The 21,126-nt window shown below is 37.0% G+C and overlaps 1 protein-coding gene across 2 annotated transcripts; it reads right to left on the bottom strand.

Moving 5' to 3' along the window:
- Nucleotides 1-27: 27 nt before the first annotated feature.
- On the bottom strand, nt 28-13,650 carry cep68 (centrosomal protein 68). Of its 2 annotated transcripts, none has more exons than XM_052090616.1 (7): nt 13,363-13,650; nt 9,016-9,398; nt 4,826-6,238; nt 3,488-3,610; nt 3,291-3,387; nt 1,703-1,831; nt 28-1,437 (listed from the first exon to the last, which is right to left on the bottom strand). In XM_052090616.1, the coding sequence occupies exons 2-7, from the start codon at nt 9,349-9,351 to the stop codon at nt 1,424-1,426; spliced, it is 2,112 nt and encodes a 703-aa protein (XP_051946576.1). In that variant the 5' UTR covers nt 9,352-9,398; nt 13,363-13,650; the 3' UTR covers nt 28-1,423. The 2 variants fall into 2 exon arrangements, with proteins under 2 accessions (XP_051946576.1, XP_051946577.1); XM_052090617.1 differs by having other exon boundaries at nt 13,430-13,650.
- Between the last annotated feature and the right edge of the window lie 7,476 nt (nt 13,651-21,126).

Raw genomic sequence — 21,126 nt, 5'->3', positions numbered from 1 at the left:
TATACATAAACCTCTTTTAAGATTAAAACTGAAAGGCAATAAAAAAAAAAAAACTGGTACAGAGATCTGGATATATCAGCCATCTGGAATAAATGCACGTTTCTACTGTTTAAAGAAGAAAAAATATATCTCTCCATGCAAATTTAGAAAACCTTCAATCTGAGGCCTCAGTGACCACCTTTGTTAATTTATGACAAGAATTTAAAAACCAACAGGAGGAATATCTGTAAAACTATTTGGCTTTACAATTTTTCAAGTATCTTCTACTTCTCAAAGGAATGCAACGTTAACCAAGTCATTATACAGATAAAATATCAAAAAGGTGATCATTTATTGTCCAAAAATGTTTTTGAATTGCATAAAATGGCAATGTACGAACAATACAAAAAACATGTTAAACTTAAGTGTGTTAATTCTGCTGTTGAAGTTTCTCCAAGACACTGCCTTTAGCTTTGTTTAATCTGCTGTTAACAACATTCACCTGTAGGCCTATTCATAAAATGAATTGTGCAGCTTTGTGATTTAGTGGGTTAACACAGTCATTGAAAACCTGGAAATATCAAGGAATTTTCAGGCCTGGAAGTCATTGATATTTCTGAATATGAATATAATTCTTTCTAGTTCAAGTTCTAACTGAAATAGTGTTGGAATCTTTAGAATTTAGTTTTTTACAATTTATTCTTTTGACCTCCAAATTTTAACACTATCCATAATGATTTGAGGGCAACAAGCTTTCCAGTTCATCCTTCTGCAAAGCAACTCCAGAGCATGATGCTTCCACAAACCATGCTTGATGCTAGGAATGAGACCTGTGAATTTGTGTCAAATATTGCATTTTGCCTTCAATCCAGAGAGCTCTAGGAGACTTCTTTGAAATGTTTAATCATCATTCTATTAATTACACTAATTATTCATCCAAAAATAGAATACAAATATGTTATTGATGCACAGGTTACTTAAGAGTCAGAGGGGAAACTAAAGCCACAGAGATGCAAATGAAGGCTGGATTTCTCTATTAAAATTTAAAGGGTAATAACCTGAGATCCCATTCTCGATTGACACTGTGTCTTTCCACCTCTTCAGTAGAGCAGAACTTTAAAACTCCATTAGGTCAGCTCAAGGCATTTTCTGGCATGAGTATGTAAAGATGGGCAATTCATTGCATAAGTTGTGACAGCACAAGCTCATGAGATTTAAATAAACCGCAAACATAACACCACTTTTGGATACAGCAGACATGATATAAAGTATAAAACATGTAGGAAACAATAATAACATGTTTATCAAGTACTTAGTTCTTTAAGGTTATTGTCCTCTTGATATGGAATTGATAAAACACCGGGTGAACCAAAAGGGCGTCTCATCGAAGAAAGCGAGCCGACGGAGCCTTTTTGTTTTTCACAACACTTTCCAAGACTAATTCTCAGGAACTCCCTTCTGTAGAGAATGAGTGAGAAACAATTTAATGTGGCACTCTTAACCATTAAAAGAGATGAGTCAAGGAGAGTTATTAAATCTATAAGTTAAAAAAGGCCTTTATATAGTAGTTACTCAAATTCAGTTCATACATAGTGATATCATGACACTATGCATAATCTGTGAAATGTGTAGGAAAAGTATTCTACACAAAGAGAACCCACATATGCTGCAATTGACCTCTGCATTGGTGCAGGAATAAGATGAGTTTAAGCAGATAATTTACCTGAGGCTTCCTGAGTCCTGGGGTCAGTGAGGCAGTCCATGGCTGACAAAACAGAGGAGAGAAGATACTCTGAATGTGTTTCCAGTGTACGAGACTGCCTCTCTATCATCACCATTGTCTCCTTAAGAACTGAGGAACCAGGAATCCATCAGAACAAAAACCTCAATATTAGTAGCAGTAAGAGAACAGACTTTTTTTTTTTTACAGGGTTCCCATCATTTTTATCAATGAAATTCCATGACTTCTAATATTTTTTTACATTTCTGTTATTTTTCCAGACCTAAAATTCCCTGATATTTCCAGGTTTTCCAAGAACGTGGGAACCCTGCTTCTAAAGGCTGGTGATGTGTTGACACAAAAATAGGATGGCTAATGCTTGATGTTAATGCAGTAAAATAAGAGAAAAGACTTCTCTTGCATGGTAAGGTAATGGAATACAACATGCTAGGTAACAGCACAGCTCTCTAAGTCATGTATGCATGGCCGCTTTCACTAAGCAGTGCGTTTCCTGTTTCTGTCAGATACGACAGCAAATATTAGGTTACATTGCACAGCATGTCCAAAACTTAAAATCTGTAGACACTTGTGGAAGTGTACCAAAATAATCAAGGAACAAAGAGGACATTATTGTGAGTTTAAATAATAAAAAGATCTAATGTTTCATCTGATTTAAAATGTAATTTCACTACCTTACAGCTTTGGAGCCACAACTGAGGATTCAATATCACAATGCAACTTTTCCTTTCTGTGAAAGTAGTCTTGTTAATTTAGTATCCAGTCAAGTAGTTTAAGGGTTAAGGGGTTTTATTGCTCACAAAATTCACACATCTTAAAACACTTTCCTAAAATCTATCAAGGGTTATTTTTTATCTCATAAAACTGTTGGACCATTTTAAACAGGCATTAACCACACTGAAGGCACTTCGTAGCACTATTTATGTTCACAAAGATGGTATAATGACCCTTAAACTGTAGAAATTAGCCTACAATCCTAAATTAGATTATCTTATTGTCCTCTTAGCGAGGACTGTCACGATTATGAAATTTGGCTGATGATTAATTGTCAAACAAAGAATAATGATTATGATGATTCATTGTCTGTTTTAAGGCTATGACAATTTACTGTCAAATTCAGGGCTTTGCTTTACAATTAATTGTCATATTTCTTACGGTGCATGTGTGCTTCATACACATTAAGAAGTCTTTTTTTTAACATATTTTACTTCAAATATATAAAACAAATAATAAAATGGGGATATATGATTTCATTAAAGGATTTAAAAACTTGAATGACATTAAATATTTCTAAATATTAAAATATTTATCTTTTTGGTCAACTTTAGTTTTGGTTTAGCTTAGTTTTTACATTTACATTATTGTTTTTGGAACTCATTAAAAATTATATTTTCTTTTTAAAAATTTGATATAAAATATTTATTTGTATTATATTTTTATGCAATAATATGATATTGCATATATATATACACACAATATACATTTTTATATTCTACAATATTATGCAACATTAACATATTTTTGTCCTAATTTCTTAACTTTCACATGCTCTTTGATTAAACCCACTACTCACATGGAGAGGCTGAGTTCATGCAATGCAAAAGCATCTCTCCAGTCTGCAGGACATCTGCTGTAAGGGGCTTATGGGCTTGGACTTCTTCCTGAAAAATCTGTGGAAACATTGTGTGGCAGATATTTACTGAAAATAAAAAGTTTTTTGAAGTAAATTCCTTATTTCTTATTATTATAAGGTGCATCAAGTTTACCAACCTTATATTTAGCCAAGGAAGCTTTGACACTCTCTAAATCAACCATAGGTGGAGAAAGAACCTCCACTTTTTCTACCACCTTGTACAGCCAATGGATCAGCTCGTCTAGGTTTGAGCAAAATGCCTTTTGAAAAAGGGTGTAACAGTGTTCATGAATTCCAGCCAAATTCACAGCAAAGACAGAATCCGCATCCACTAAAGGTCAAAGCATACTTCAGTTTTCCATGTGCCGCAAATTCTGTCATCGGCATAGTACACATAGACTGTCCGCATGGAGCCTAATTTCTGTAGACACGTGGACAGACCACATTTTGTGCATCATTGGCACATACGCCTCTTGTTGTCTGCTAAGTAGGTATGATGTGATTATGCGGTTTTACTATTAACAGCGATTAAAAATATCACAGTTCATTTAACCATGAGACTTAAAAACTGTGAAATACTGTATTTACAAATTTAAATACAAATTGTATATAATATAAAAGAGTAAAGAGTAAGCATAAATGGGAAAACTTAGTGTGGGTACTGGAGGTGTTACTATGGTTATAGAGGGTGGTGTGGTGCTTTAATCGTCAGGTGTCGGACTGAACATGAACTTTCAATTCACCTGAAACTGAAGCTTAAAACACAAATTCCAAAATATAACAGAAGAATTCGATCTACTAGGCTCATATCCATCAAAAAAGCGACTTAAATTAGCTCTTTGGCAGCATAATAATCAGAAACACATTCTACAAATGGGACAGGATGCTCCACTTGTCATCCAACAACAAACTAGTAAGTTTAATATTTTTATTAAAATGTTAATTGTGGTGATTTTAAAGTGATTAATTAAAGATGCCACTTTTTGTAAAGTTTAAGTGTGCTGATAGCGCATGGTGAATTGCGTAGTTACTATCAGTGAATAAACTTGTTTTGCGAAATGTTGCGTCTTAAATCTTTATTATTTAAAGCATTGCATCTGTACAAATTCACCACATTAAAAAATAAATGCCAGTTTTAGTCATGATCGGACATTAAATTGCCTGTAAGGTGGACGGTGTATGGTGGAGATGGAAGTTTATCTTAACCCTAGCCTTAATCTGAGTTTGAAACCTCTAATTTCAGTTTCCTGATGTCATCTTGAGGGTGTGGTTACCCTTTTATTGGGGTGTATGCAATATCAAGTTTCAATGTATCACAGTCCGACCATTTTCCCAGAAGCCCTCCTTTGAGGTCGATTCGGCACCACCTTTGTGCAACACCATTCCATTGTAGGTGAGAGGCGTAAACATGGCAAAATCAATGCGTTTTCAACTGAAAAAGGATTAGTGTGGACATGGCCTTAGAATCCACTCACCTGTATGTGCTGCATGAGTGACTCATTGGTCTCTTCTTCATCCTGGTCTGTTTGTACTGTCCTCTCAATCTCAGACATAGACATTCCACTTAGCTGATCCATAATGGCTTCCATCTCCCTCAGGCTACTCCTGTTCATCCCTCGGCTAATCATCTTTATTCTGGCATCAAGCTCCTTAGCCTTCTCTAAATGATCCTCAGACTGAAGAGGGCTTTCAGATACAGATTCCCTCTCTACTTCATTACCTTCCTCACTTCTTTGATCCACCACTGGTTTCTGCTTTCCAACAACCGTTGGCGATCTAACAGATGTAATTTCACTCTCAAGAGATTCCCAGCTGGTGGTGACCGGCTGGCTCATCTGAGCATGAATGTCCCTCAGCTGCTGTGTAAGCACCTGAAGTTCTTGTAGCTGTTCAGGAAGGCGAAGGAACTCTTCGTCCCATTGGCCCTGTGAATCAGGGCGGGGTAGAATGTGTGTTGAACTAATGAATGTGGGGGCAGACCTGAATGCGGAGAAGATACCAAATTTACGGTAGTGAATCCCTTTCTTCCAGTCACAGTCCAGATTCTCAACAGACAAGCCAGCTTGATCTAGTGAAGAGTACAAGCTACTGGACAGTATACCATCTGAGGACTTATAATGTGATGGTTTCTTTAGATTAACACTCCGAAATTCAGTTGACCTTTGACCTGATGCTGGACTATACCTTCCATGTTCAGTCCCTCCCTGGGATAGGTCCAAACAAGACAGAGTGGAAGATCTGCAAAAGTGGTCCAACTCAATGCCTGAGTCTTGCACCAGTGGATCAGTTCGTAACAGAGACACTGACTCTAGTGAACTCCATTTATTGGCAATGTTGGGTCTCAGAGGGTATGTATAGTCTAGGAGTGCCTGGTATTCCTTTTCAGGATCCCAGTTAGGGGATTTGCGATTTGGGGAGGGTGGCATGGAGTTGGGAATCGCACAGGCCCAATAGTTGGCCTGATAAGGGGATATATGTTTACAGAGATACTGGGAAGATTCTGTGTTAACAAGAGAATCTCTTCCTTTCTCCATCTCACCTGCTTTTGTATTTACCTTTCTGGTGAAACGAGAAGTGTGGTTGGACGAATGAGAAGTGTTTCGGGGAGTGGATATCCACTTAGGCACCGGGGGTGCGGTTAAGCTCATAGAAGCTAAAGGGGGACTAGACAGGCAGCGTTTGTTGGCTGAAGTGTTAAAAATAGGCTCCTCATCATGTGACCACGGCCAGAGGTCTGATATGCTCATGGAGGTATCTAGGTCCTCTTTGGACAGTGGAGGGGAGAATGTATAAGATAGAGAAACATCTGTGATATCTCTGGATGATTGCTTAGGCAGACTTTTTTCATTTTTTTTAGAGGAATCTGATTTATAGCTCATCTGAGCTTCCTGAAAGAGATGGAGAATAATAGCTCATGGTTAATGATCAACCCTGGGATGTAAGCCTTATATTCTCAATTCAGCTTTTTTTTCTTCCCCTTCATCCAAAGTGACATCCAGTACACAATTTGAAGGGACAATCAGCTCTCCAGAACAATCTCAGCAATTATGCTCAAGGGCACAATAGAGTGCAACAGTCTGGTTCTAAAAGTAAAAATCCACTTAATTTTTTACATAAGGGAATTAATTATTAACGATAAAGTAAAACCCCTTTAAAGACAGACCTACAGTGAGCTCCGAAGTTGTTAATCGATGGTATATGCTAACACAGAAGCCATCAGTCTGTGTTATTTCCATTACAATACACATAGCAAATGATGCAACAGGGTCATCTCCCTGCATTCCCCAACTAATTATATATATATGTACATGTCTGAATATTTTGCAATATACTTCAAATATATGGATTCTTTATTTATAATCAACAATTTTAAACAAATTTGATTGTCATTTGCAATGCTTCAAGGGATTGTAGTTAATTCCCTCATTAAAGATAAGTACAATCAAAAGACATTATGATAAGTACACAGTCTTGTCCCATTGTCTTCTGGTTCGATTTTCAAATTCCTTTGCTTCAAATCATAGTTTGTAATGTTCTGATTCACCTCGGAGCTTGTTGGTTTAGTTCATGACTTAGAAATCTTTAATGAAGTACTTTATTAAATCCCATTTGGAAAAAAGATTTATGGGAAAGATACTTACAGTACCAAGAATGAAAAAGATGACGGCACTGTTGTGCTTTTTGGTGAAATAGCACTAATACAATCTCAAGAACTCTTCTGGGTCAACCCAAACTGGTAGTTACAAGTGAACTTCAACCTGTTGCATTAGCAGTACAGATTCTTAAAAACAAAGCTACCACCACCCTTGAAGTGTTAGTTCAAATTCACTCATGATGTACTTACCTATAAGCCATCACAGATGTGTATGACTTTCCTTCTTCAGCAGAACCGAAGTAAAAACATTTAATAGCAGATTTCAGTTTAGTTTGTCCATACAATGCATGTAAATGGGTGCCATCAGGCTGCTGGCTGTTTGATGGTCCAAAAGGCATATTTAGGCAACATAAAATTAATCCACATGACTCCAGTCATTGATGTAATAACAAATCAATAATTAAAACATATTTAACTTAGGGATGGGCATTCATCAATAATTTGGTATTCAAATTTTTAAGCTAATAAAAAATGTAAACTCTAATAATCTATTATTTAAATGAAGGTACTTAATGAGAAAGAGACATTGTAAAAAAATTGTTTTAGTCATTGCATCACCATTTAAAAAAACAAGCTTCTAATTACAAAAAATAAGCTTATATTATGTTCTGTTTTTTGTTAAACAAGCAGTGCGTAAAAACAAAAAAGTACAGAACGAAAGTATTTAAGCTCATGCAAAGTGAAGAAAAAGAAACCGCTAATAAAGTAGACTGAAGCAATTAACGTACAGAATTAATATAAACACTCATCATACAATAGTTGTTTATATTGTATCTCATGTCATGATTTTATTGAGAAATACAAGCATATCCACATGCTCAGTAAACTGTACTCATTTAAACACACCAGCTAGAAGAAGTCTTTCACGGATGCCATGTTTGTTGTTTACAGAACCGTCACAGGGATTGTGTTGTAATGGGCATGCTGCTTTCTGACGAGTTGTACATATACGGGAGTAAAGTGTAAACCGCTTATACAGTACATTTAAAAAGGACCCCAGCTTTCTCGCAGTTGCCACATTTTCACAATAGCCCGCTATTTGGTGTCCATCTAAACACACTGACAAGACGGTTTGCTCATCAAATTTGATCAACTTGTGTCCACACTCAACAGTGCTACCCAGTGCATTCTGTTATAACTGTAAGTTTTAGTTTGTGTGTTCAGGATTTAACATGCATCTCACTGCATATATGGCCAGCAAAGAAAATTCAAATAGTATGTTTACTTTCGAATACTTATTGTAAAACGAATACTTGAGTATTCGACTACTCGTGAACATCCCTAATTTAACTTTAAATCGTTGCTTCTGCCCAGCGATATATTTCTGTTTGAAATGAACTAACTCTTGCCTGACGTTAAGCCCTCTGTTGTATTCAAAGCGCACGCTTCAAACTCCTCGCATCATTGTGCTAATGTCACTGATGCTTCAATTGCTGGCAGGAATTTTTTAAAGTTAATAAAGTTTTAATTATCTATTTATTTTTACATAAACCTATTGATTTGCTTCAGAAGACATTCATTGATCGACTGGAATCATGTGGATTACGTTTATGCTGCCTAAATATACCTTTTAGATGTCAAACAGCCAGCAGCCTGATGGCACCCATTTCTATGAATTGTATGGACAAACTGAGCTGAAATCTACTTATACAAAAAAATAACTTCGGTTCTGCTGAAGAAGGAAAATAATACAAATCTGGGATGGCTAATCATGCAAGAAGTTAAATTTTTGTGCAAGACCGTAGCAAAACAGGGGGGTGTGGGTTGGTGCTGGTGGGTTTAGGGTTGGCCGCTGCACCCCTTAACATTTTTGTCATTACTTTAATTATCAAGATTAACAATATAATAGGACAGTTTGACATCAGTTAACAGGGGGTGCTGCAATGCCGACGGGGGGTGCCCCAGCACCGCTACTTCCTGCAGCAAAGTTTTTGGATGAAATAACCCTTTAAATAGCATCCAAATGCCTCTTAAATACAGCACATCCATTATGTGGCATTAAAAACTTACCCTCTTTGAGTCTTCATGCGTGGATGGATTCTTCAGTATAGGCATCTGGCTTTGTGAGGAGATCAATGGTTTTCTCATGGTGTAGAGGCTTCTGTCTGTCATAAACCTGGAAACAGGTGCCATGGTAACTGTCTTTTTGCAACCAATCTGTTCTTTTTCTGAATCCTTGGCCTCCTGGACATGTGCAGGCCTTGACAACTCACTTGACCCATGACTGAATGGTCTAGAGTGACCATTGCGAATGAACTCTGGGATCCTGGTCTTCCACCTCACATGGCTCTTGTTCTCCATCTGTGAGGAGGTGTCTGAAAAGGCCTTGTCAAGTCTGAGAGCCATAGCAACACATCCAGATTCTGTGGTGTCTCATTTGTCCAGAATGATAGCTAAAAGATCAATGTATAAAACACTGCTTGATTCAGCAAAGCAAAGGCTTGAATCATCATAGAAGGAAGCTCTGAGATATCTAACAGTATTAATATATTTACTTAATTAATACTTTAATAAAGTAAAACTTTAATACTTTAGCCTCATTAATAAGGCTACATGTTCAGGCTTGCCTGACATTTGTGAATGCTTTTGCTCTTTGCCTATCCCTACCTACAACAGCAACCACAACCTTGGAACATACAGTACTTACAAATTCATCTACAACTTCTGTAAAAAAAAATATATATATATATATATATATATATAAAATTAGACTAAATAAATATTGTATAGCAAAAGCATATGCCTAATCTCAGATTAACCAAAATAACTGTGCAGTTTTGTTGATTTCTGTGGAACAATAGACTGAACCCAATATTCAATGATTGGCTGATGCATCTGGTTTCCATGGCAACCAACAAAAAAAATGGCATTTCATGACAGGTGATCACATGGGGATATTTAAATCATTGCCTGCCTGCAAACAAAGACTAGAGTGTGTCTTCTCCACAGAGCCTATCAAGGCTTCCATTCACTTTTCGTACAATCATTTTTGTCATATCTGGTCAGCTCTCATTATTGATCATCCTAAAACACTATAAGAAAAAATACATTAACAGCTCTGTAGACCGAATGTGAATCAGACCATTAACATTCAATTTCAGCAATAACAAACAGGGCTCTGTGTATTAGCAGGGCTGTGTATCCATTAGAGTAGGGGTGGGGTACCTTTTTCCCATTAAGGGCCAATCAAGTGTTTACAGAAATTATTCGCGGGCCACACAATTGCTTGCAATTTCTGATTGTGGGTTAAAATTAGTGTACGCTACCTGTTACGTGCTGACGCACCAAGAAAAAATCACTGAAAGGTCTGTCTATTATACAATATTTTGCATTGTTATCATTTAATATAAATTTTAATCATAATTTTTATTGTATTTATAAATTTTTTTCTAATTATTTTTCAAATGGCCTCATGGGCCGGGTAAAGTGGTCTTGTGGGCCTTATACGGCCCTGAGGCCTGACGTTCCCCACCCCTGCATTAGAGCAAAAATTGCAAAAAATTCCAATGTGTTATTGGAAATAAAGACCAAAATTGTTTGTTCCTCCTTCACAAGTTTTGTAACTTTAAATCTGAGGACAGACATCTTCACTTATGCTCTAGTGGTCTATATTGCCTTGACTGGACAGTTACCATGGCAATCTGGTCACTAAACACATGACCAGAGAAGGCACGGTTCCTGCATTCAAGCTCACTGAGAAACCATAGAGAACAAAACGCTGATCAAATATCTACTTTTTTTCTGAGCCATAATGTATATCTATCTGCTTAAAGATTAGCTTATAAAAACAAATATATAAAATATTCGTAGCATCATACAAATAGAATGTAATGGTGTGAATTAAGTGGAGTACCATGAATAAATAATTTAAAGCTGTGAATGGGTTATTCACAAGGAACTGTAGCATTGTAATTACATTGAATTATAAAATTTTCTTGTAACTCATAGAAACAGGTGTTTTTATAGCACCTGCAATGCATTTACAAACACCAGCAACACATCTTACATGACTTGGAATTTATATATATATATATATATATATATATATATATATATATATATATATATATATATATATATAGTTTGGCGTATTTTTTATGAATTTCTGAAATATTCAAATCTATATTACTTTCTGGTCATGTGACCTGATTATGTCACACCACCTGTTATAAACACCTGACACACCTCGTAGACGATTTGGATTTTGGAAATATGTTTTTGTGTATTTTTTCAGAATTTTTTAAATGTTCAAATCTATATAACTTTCTGGTCATGTGACCTGATGATGTCACATCACCTATTATATATTTACACCTGCAACACATCTTACATGGCTTGGATTTTATTATTATAGTTTGGTGTGTTTTTTATGAATTTTTTTAATTGAAAGAATTTCCGAGATGAACTCGCTGTCTTGAAGGAGAAGAATTCTGAGGAAATTGGTTTTGGACCCACTTATATAGGCCAACTGTGCATCTAAAGGGGCAGGGCTGAAACACCATTGCCAATTTTAGAATTGGCATTAAAGAGCTTCAATTAGGTAATTGAGAAAGGATTTTAACGTAGCGTCAGTGACACAATGTTGAGAGACCGTAATCGAAAGGGAACAACTGATACTCATGTGAATGAGACAGTTTAAAACGTAGGGAAACTTGTTTTCATAGGGTTTTCAATGAATAACAACCAAAATTTTGATCAGTTCCTCTCTCAAATGTATATGCTGTATGTATTAAATGGCTTTAGTGACTTGGAATTTATTGCACAAGTTATAAGGACAACTGAGTATTACTCATCCACCAAGTTATGGTCACTTATTAAAATTGTTGATTGCTGCATATTAAATAGCAGCAAAGCAGGCTGAGATGTGTGGTAGTGCCTGTGCTTTGACATGATTCATTAAGGTATTCATAAGTTCAAGTCTTGCCTGTGTCAAAGGAGGTAGATTGTTTTTTTTTAATATTTCAGAAATTAAATTTCATAACAAATACAAAAGAAAATACAAAATCCAAGTCGTTTAAGATGTGTTATAGGTGTTTGTAATAACAGGTGGTGTGACATCATCAGGTCACATGAGCTGGAATTATATGGATTTGAAACTTTCTAAAATTTATAAAATCATATTTCCACCATCCAAGTCATGTACGATTCCTTATAGGTGTTTGTAAATATATTACAGATGGTGTGACATCATCAGGTCACATGGCCAGGGAGTTGGAAGATTGATTTGAACATTTCAAAAATTCTTACAAAATACACAAAATCATATTTCCCAATTTCAAGTAATGTACGACATGTGTTAGCGAATTTTTTACAGGTGGTGTGACATAACCTGATCAAATTAACAAGATTTTAGTATTTAAAAAATTCCAGAAACATTCACAAAAACATATTTCCACAAACAAAGCTGTGTAAGATATGTAACAGGTGTGTATAAATGCATTGCAGGTAATCTTTAGGTAAAAAAGCCAGAAAGGTAAATTATATTTATTTCATTAAAGCACTCAGTTTACATTAATAGTATAACAGGGATATAAATCATAAGACAAATAAAAATGAACTAAAAGTAACTTAATTTGTTTACAAACATAAACATTACACACGTAAGAAGAACCACTTTTTAATGTAGTCATGGGATAATGTATCTTAACTGATATTTGTGCGTTTTGCACATTTGAGACACTCCCTAACTTGGAGTTCCCCTTGTTGGGATCGCTGTTGACCGTTTTTCAATTCTGATGCAAACAATTACATATCGAAAAACATCATTATTACTTTTGCTATTATGATTTACAGTATTATCTGATCGAAACACAGCATGAACCGCCACTATTTTGTGATTACATACCAATTAATGTTAAAGGAAGGATCAAATGTTAAACGAATATACAATATAAAACAACTTTACTGCAGTCATTAATGTTTTTTTTTTTGTAGTTATTAGCAGTCTATTATACGGTTCTAGAATTTGATAGTACAACAAACGATAAAGGCATCATATTCAACAATGATATTCGAAAAAGAGGATCAGATGACTGCAAGCGTGAATGTGTTAAGAATGGGAAATATGAACATCAAGGACCCCTACAGGGCCTGGGAAGGCCATTTTAAAACTACTGAATAAGTTAACTGCACTGAAATTGTGGAAACCAAGAAAAGGGATATATATATATATATATATATATATATATATATATATATATATATATATATATATATATATATATATATATATAATGCATATTAATAAGTGGACATAGTTGCATGCATCGACAAAGAAATGGCAGATGAGATACATTCCGGTGTAAGTCACAGGCAGCACCACACAACGTTATAAACATAACAATTTTATACAATCACCTTGTCAAACGGCAGATTCAACACCTCAGTCAAGGGCTTTCATTACACTAAACTGTGTAGTACGTACCGAAACGTTTTGGGTAAAACAAGTCCTTTAGCTCCTCGATGAACGACGACGTGCACGCAGGATTCAGAAATATAACATGATAGAAAATAACGCAGCAGTTGAGGAATCCAAGCGGTTGAGGAAACGGTTCATAAACACAAAGGCGTGCCAGAGACAGTAGCCAATAGAGTACCTTATCTCACGACAACCAAATTTCAGTCCCTTCAGTCATGCCGACTTTAGTTTCATATTTACACGCATGCGCAAGATGATTTTGCGTAAATGGACAGTTATTTTATTTTGGCAAGACCATTGATAAAGACCATAAACAACCTATAAAAGTTTGTGTCATTATTCTGGTAGAAATTATTGTCCATGCCGCTTTTAATCCTTTAATGCACACCTCGTGTTCATACCTCATCCATTTTTTGGAGTTATGCCCACACCTCTTTATTATTCCTCAAAAACATCTATTTTTATTAGGTGTATGGGGTCATTAGAGACCCAAGGTATATAATAGTGTTTTAAATGCACTTTCATAAATTATATTTTTATGATTACTCCATATCTATAGAAGTTTACTATCACATATTTCTTTGTTTATTACAAAAGAGATGAGTACTATTGTCATACAAATGACTACTAGACCTATATCACGTTGATTTTCTGTGCAACAATGGTGAATTATCAGTATTTCATGGGCGTGTAAAAAATACATTATGACACCCCCACCCCCACCCCCCTTAGGAACAATGTTAATTTAAAACTAATTTAACCACTCCACAGATTTAATATTAGCAAACTATAGTTTTGGCAAGACGTTTAGGACATCTACTTTGTGCATGACGTGAGTAATTTTTCCAACAATTGTTTACAGGCAGATTGTTTCACTTTTAATTGTCTATCACAATTCCAGTGGGTCAGCAGCTTACATGCACCAAATTAACTGTCCCTTTAAGCAGCTTGGAAAATTCCAGAAAATTATGACATACCTTTAGACAATTAGCCAATAAGCTAAGGAGGTGTACTGAATTGGAGGTGTACCATCAAACTCAGTGCCTTTTTTCATGACATCATGGGAAAATCAGCCAAAAATAAATAAAAATGTGGACCTCCAAGTCTTGTTCACCCTTGGGAGAAATTTCCAGATGACTGAAGGTACCATGTTCATCTATACAAACAATAGTACGAAAGTATAAACACCATGGGACCACACAGCTATCATGCCAGTCAGGAAGGAGATGCATTCTGTCTCCAAGAGATGAACGTAGTTTGGTGTAAAAAGTGAAAATCAATCCCAGAACAACAGCAAAGGTCCTTGTGAAGATGCTGGAGGAAACAGGTAGACAAGTATCAATATCCACAGTAAAACGGGTCCTATATCGACATAACCTGAAAGGCTGATATGCAAGGAAGAAGCCGCTACTCCAAAACTGGCATAAAAAAATCCAGACTACAGTTTGCAAGTACACATGGGGACAATTATCTTTTTTTGAGAAATGTCCTCTGGTCTAATTATGTTTGTCGAAAAAAGGGTGAGGTTTGCAAGCCGAAGAACACCATCCCAACCGTGAAGCTTGGGGGTGGCAGCATCATGTTGTGGGCGGTGCATCACAAAATGGAAGGCATCAAGAGGAAGGAAAATTATGTGAATATATTGAAGCAACATCTCAAGACATCAGCTATGAGGTGAAAGCTTGGTCGCAAATGGGTCTTCCAAATGGACAACAACCCCAAACATACCTCCAAAGTTGTGGCAAAATGGCTTAAGGACAACAAAGTCAAGGTATTGGAGTGGCCATCTGTTATGCCCCCATTAGTCTAGGGGTGATAAGGGGGTATAAGAATAAACTAGAGCAGATTAGCTAGAGCAACCTCCTACCAAATAAACTCTAGAAGACCATGAAACAAAGGCTTGAAGTGCAATCACCAAAGTGTTTACTAGTGCTTGAAGATATTTACAATGGGACCAAACATTATCAACAAAACAACCATTACAAAAAGAGAAGGAAAAAAAAGAGCAAAGGGGAACAAGAGTGTTGCCAAAGCAAAGGACCAAACCAAAACCATAAGCCAACTAACTGAAATCAGGGAAGTCTACCTTATTAAACAAAAACACAAAATAAAGTCTACCTACTCTGACTAAATCAAAAAGTACAATAGGTGGCAAACACTCCTTACCTGATGTTTCTGACCTAAAGCACTATGTGATGCAAAATGTGCTGGGTCCCTGACCTGATCCCAATTCAAAGAAACACACACACGTGTGCGCGCGGCACACACACACACACACACACGCCTGGAGTATTTAACACCTCCACCCACAAGAGCAAAATATAATGTTTGACATTTAATAAACTAAATACGGGACAATGCATCTGCAACAACATTGACACCTTTATTGTTTGATTTTTATATTGTAACCCTGAACCATCAAATACCATCTCATGAGGCACCAATTAGGGTTACACATATGAGACAAAAATGTCAGAGGGTTGTGATCTGTAAAGACAATTACAGGTACAGGAGACAATCCAACATAGACTTCAAAATGTTGAAGAGAAATTAACATTGCCAAATCCTCTCTCAATCGTGGAATACTTTAGCTAGTGTTTGTTAAAGAAGTAACAAATAAGATGGTCAACTCCGTCCTCATTCTCCTGTAACAGGAATGCACCTGCACCTGCACCAACAGAACTTGCATCCACCTCAATTTTAACGTTAAAATTAGGGGCAACAGGAGCAGTACACAACAAAAAAACATGCACAAACAATCCAGCCAGCCAAACAAGCTACTATCTTCTGCCATCTTGGATCTTTATATTTGGAAGATCTCAGGTTCCCACATGTGATTGGTTGCTGGTCAAGAGTCTGCCTGTGATTGCTGTAGCAGGTATACTCAGTTGAACCAATGGGATGGAGGTACTTGTAGCAGGGAATACACACACAAATACCTCAAGATACACTTGGAGGTTGTAACACTATCACAAAGCCCTGACCTCAATCCGAAACTTTGTGGGTAGAACTGAAAAGGAGGTCTACAAACCTGACTCAGTTACACCAGTTCTGTCTGGAGGAATGGGCCAAAATTCCAGCAACTTATTGTGAGAAGCTTGTGGAAAGCTACCCAAAATGTTTGACCCAAGTTAAACAATTTAAAGGCAATGCTACCAAATACTAACAAAGTGTATGCACACTTCTGAAATAAAAGCAGAAATAAATAATTTTCTCGACTATTATTCTGACATTACATATTCTTAAAATAAAATAAATGCCTTAAATATTAATTGATATACTGGAGGCATGGATGACAACAGCAATCCTGTTGTCACTAAGAGGAGAATAAATCTCTCTCTCTCTCTCTCTCTCTCTCTCTCTCTCACACACACACACACACACTCTCACTCTCCTGGTAGTAGAGTATTATGAATCAACTGTACAAACTGTCACACTGGGGGCAGTCTTGAGCAGTTAACAGTCTAAATATAAGCTTGGGGTTTTGGTGAGAGTGGTGCTGTGGTGTCTGCAGCTGGGCTGTTATCTGTTCCTTTATTAGAGTATATTTAAGTTCAATAAGGATTCTTTGGTCCTTCCTAAAGATTATTATTATTATTATTATACATTACATTACATTTATTCATTTAGAAGACACTTTTATTCGCTGTCCGTTTACCATTTTTCCTGATTCGTGGCCCACCCACCAGCCTGCTTGGTTCTCCCGGTTGCCATGCTGCCCCTAATCAGCCCCAAAGTGGATCGACCCACCGGGAAAATGCCAGATTACCAGTCCAGCCCTGATTTAAACTAATATATTAATCCAGTTTAAGCCAGGCTTCAGTCAAACAGCGGGCATCCAAACTAATGTAATAATTCAATTTACAATTAATGTTTTGGTAGAAAGAAATCTAATGTTTAGTAACCCTACCTTTAAATGATGTATATCTTCATTTATTTTATTTTTTTCAAGTTTGACCCTAATAAAAATGTTTTCTAACTGATTTAGTGAAGGGTTTGTGTTTGGTAGTTTGGGGAACAGACACTGCCTCTATACGATAATCTAGGTGATACAGTCTCGATGTGTTGTAGTTTGTGACCAGTGAGACGTCTCAAGGCAATTAGCAGATGTTCGGATTGACCAGTTTGTCTGCTTCCTGACCTGGGCCCCAATTAGTCAAAATCACTATTAAGACTATGTAGGGATGGAGTCCATCTCTCTTCGGCTTTACGCTATTCTCCGTGGCATCCATGCACAACTCACCATGCACTCCACCGATAGCGAGAACCACATTATAGCAACCATGAGGAGGTTATCCTATGTGACTCTACCCTCCCTAGCGACCAATTTGGTTGCTTAGGAGACCTGGCTGGAGTCACTCAGCACACCCTGGATTTGAACTCACGACTCCAGGGGTGGTTTTTACTCGCTGAGTGTTCAGATGCGTGTCTCTAACTCATTAGCCTTCTCCGTCAGCCTGACTAATTCCTTACATTTATCACATGTGAATCCCTCACTGCTGACTGAAGAAGCTATAGTAAACATGTGGAATGCAATGCAGGAAGAAATAACATGAGTGGATGCCATAACTACCGCAATTGTGTGTTGTTGTTGTTATGGTAGTTCTTGAGCTGCGAGGGTTTGAGATCAATGTGGTTCGATGTGATTCCTGATCAGCAGATGTTTGAGACTGATGCAATAATATGTGTAAAACAACTACAACTACTCCCATTACAGTACTTGAATAACTTTTTTTTAAGTATAGATAAATAACAGTACTTTTACTTAAGTAGATTAAAAACCTATTTTTTAAAAATATAATTTTTCACCACAATTACAAAGTAAAAAAAAAATACATAATATTTCTGAATTTTAGGGAAGAAAAAATGTAAGAGCTAAATCTGTTTATAAATTAAAACGCACTGTGCGTGGCACGACGGAAGCCTTCAGGGCACAGCATCATGAGCACAGCAGCTTGCATAAACTGCCATCTGTGTCCTCTCTTCTCTAGCTTCTCCAAGACTTTCTGCCCTGTCACTATACAAGAACTGTAATAAGGTGATTTTATGCAGATTTCATCTTATTCTGGAAAGGAGCCGTTCATTCAGGTATGACGGAACCGTTAACCACTGATCAAACTTCATTTGTTAGTAAGGTAGGCAATGTTTTAACTGTGTCAAACTTTAACACAATGCAGTTTGACATATATGTGGGGATATCTTGTTTACTTGCTACTATATGTCTGAAACAAACCTTTTAAATACCTTAGAAAGATACAATGCCAGTAGTGTCGGAAATTAATGGGCACATAAAAATCTAAAAAAGGCCACAGAAATTTACAAAAATATCCCGGAAATTCAAAAATATGGAGACAAAAATGCCCACACAACCAGTTCCCATGTTTTATTAATAATATCTGATATAGTTACTATTACATACATTGTGATCTTATTTTGACTTTTCACTAAACTTGTTTTTTCTGCCGTCCGTTTCCTCGCACCATCGTGCGCAGGGATGGGCATAAATACATGGAAATGTATTTAAATAAAAATACAAAATACTGTGTGGAAAAATTTATTTAAATACAAATACAAAATACTGTGTGGAAAAATTTATTTAAATACAAATACAGTATTTTGTATTTTGAAAATACACAAAATACATGTGAAATTGGCGATTCAGTGCAGGTATCCCTATTAGGCTGAAATCTATCTGGGCCTATTCTGAATGTCAACAATTATTTAGATGTGTGCAACTACTTAGAAACTTTCGTTTTCATTTTATATACCTCTTCCCTTCCCCCGCCCTGTAGGAAATACAAAACTACAAACAAAAAAACTAATTTCAAACATCTTTTATTATGTTTTATCACCATCATTACCTCGCACTCAGTAACAAGAACTCAATAACACAAAGTCAATTATATTTTAAATAACTGATGGTGTACTCCTCCAGGTGGTGTACCTGTGTGTTTCAGACATGTTTCAGACATCCATCTATTCGAAACCCTTTAGCACCACCAGCTTTTCAAAAAGTTTGGGTTTAAGGCGTCGTCTGTGTGGCCTATTGATTAAACCCGCAAAGGAAAACAAAGCGCTCTACAGGAGCTGAAGAGGGAATGATTGTGTTGAACCTCACAAACAGCTGTCTAATAAGTGGATACTGGTTCAAGATGTCCAAATCCTTCCTCTGATCTTCTAGGAAGTGCAATGTCTCCAGTTCAGCTTTGCTGTGTGTAGACTTGCCAGAGACCTCAACATCTTCGGTAAAGACAAAAAAGTCTTCCACTTCACCATCAGCAGGTGTTGAACTTGACTCGCTTTCAGTGACAAGTCCAAGGTCTGCTGCTGACTGGAGCACTAGTTCATTAATTCTTTTTTTTCTTTCTGACAATTGTTGGGGTTGCCAGCGCATTTTGAAGTATGGATGGATTACACTTGCAAGGATTGCCTCATTGACTTCTGGTTTAAGTTGCAGAAAGCTACTGAATCTGCTTCTAAAACCATCCATTATGGCTTGCAAAAGGTGAGAACAGTATCTGAAATTGGAGGAATGTAAAGCTTCAAGTTTAGATTCCACAGCAAACAGGGTGGGAAGAAGCTCAGCATAATAGCAGGATGACTGGCCCTGTAGTCGATCAATGGCGACTGCAATGGGCTTCAAGATTTTGGAGTACTCCTCCAGGTAATCCAGTTCAGCATCCCTGAAGGAAGGTAGGTTCAATGTCACCATGATATCTCCAAGTTTTTCTCTTTGAGTGTTTAGCTGGTTGAGACTGTCGTAGAGAGAGTTCCATCGTGTTGGACATGGTGTGAACAACCGGCACTTCAACACCTCCGAGAGCTTCTCTGCACACTTTGGTCTTCCTGATGCATTCCACAAGGCAGAACATTTACCCATTGTGGCATTGTTGAGACGAGAGAGACTGGGACTGTCTCTCATGGCTTTCTTCGCATCTGTGGTAGCCACTAAACTCAAGGTGTGGCATGCACACCTCAAGTGGGTTGGCAAAACAATTCCACTCTCATTTTCCTCTGAAACTGATGAATCAATGTGTATAAAAGACAGATCCTCATTGCCATCTTGCTCATCTTGCTCTTCTACAGTGACGCTAAACTCTTTTAAAGGCTTTTACCAAATTAGACCCGTTATCAGTCACTGTGGCCACAATGCGCTCGTGTGACAGCCCAAATTCAGAGTGGATTTCATCCAACAGTTCAGCAATTCGGTTGTATGTGTGTGGACTTGGAAAATGTCTGCAAGCCAATGTGACAGACTGACGTTCCAATGTGTCATTATGAACCCAGTGTGCTGTGACTCCTATGAAACTAGACACACTAGTCGACCAGATGTCAGCCGTGGTGCAAAGATGTTTGGTAGTTTTCAACAAGTCTTTAACACTACTAACTTTTGATTCAAAGTCACAATCAATTCTTCTGCACAGTGTTCTCCTTGACATCACAGATGAGTGTGGGCTAAGTCCTTGAATCAATTTGATAAATTCCTTCTGCTCAACTGTTGAGAGTGAATGCATACCTTGAACAACATAGGAAACAATCAGCTCATCTAATCTTTTTTGTGACACCACTGAGGACCCTGCAAACAACTTGCTCTGCTTGTATTTGGTGTTGGCTGGAGTCTTTTTCTTTGCTGCTGAGCCTGTGACATCCCTCTTGTGTTGTTCATAGTCCTGAAGTGCTTCAGGGTGTATCCTCTTTAAATG

The sequence above is a fragment of the Xyrauchen texanus genome, chromosome 24 (genome assembly GCF_025860055.1).
Source record: "Xyrauchen texanus isolate HMW12.3.18 chromosome 24, RBS_HiC_50CHRs, whole genome shotgun sequence".
Taxonomy (NCBI): domain Eukaryota; kingdom Metazoa; phylum Chordata; class Actinopteri; order Cypriniformes; family Catostomidae; genus Xyrauchen; species Xyrauchen texanus.
The sequence above is the reverse complement of the archived record's forward strand: the minus strand, read 5'-3'. Positions and strand labels throughout refer to the sequence as shown.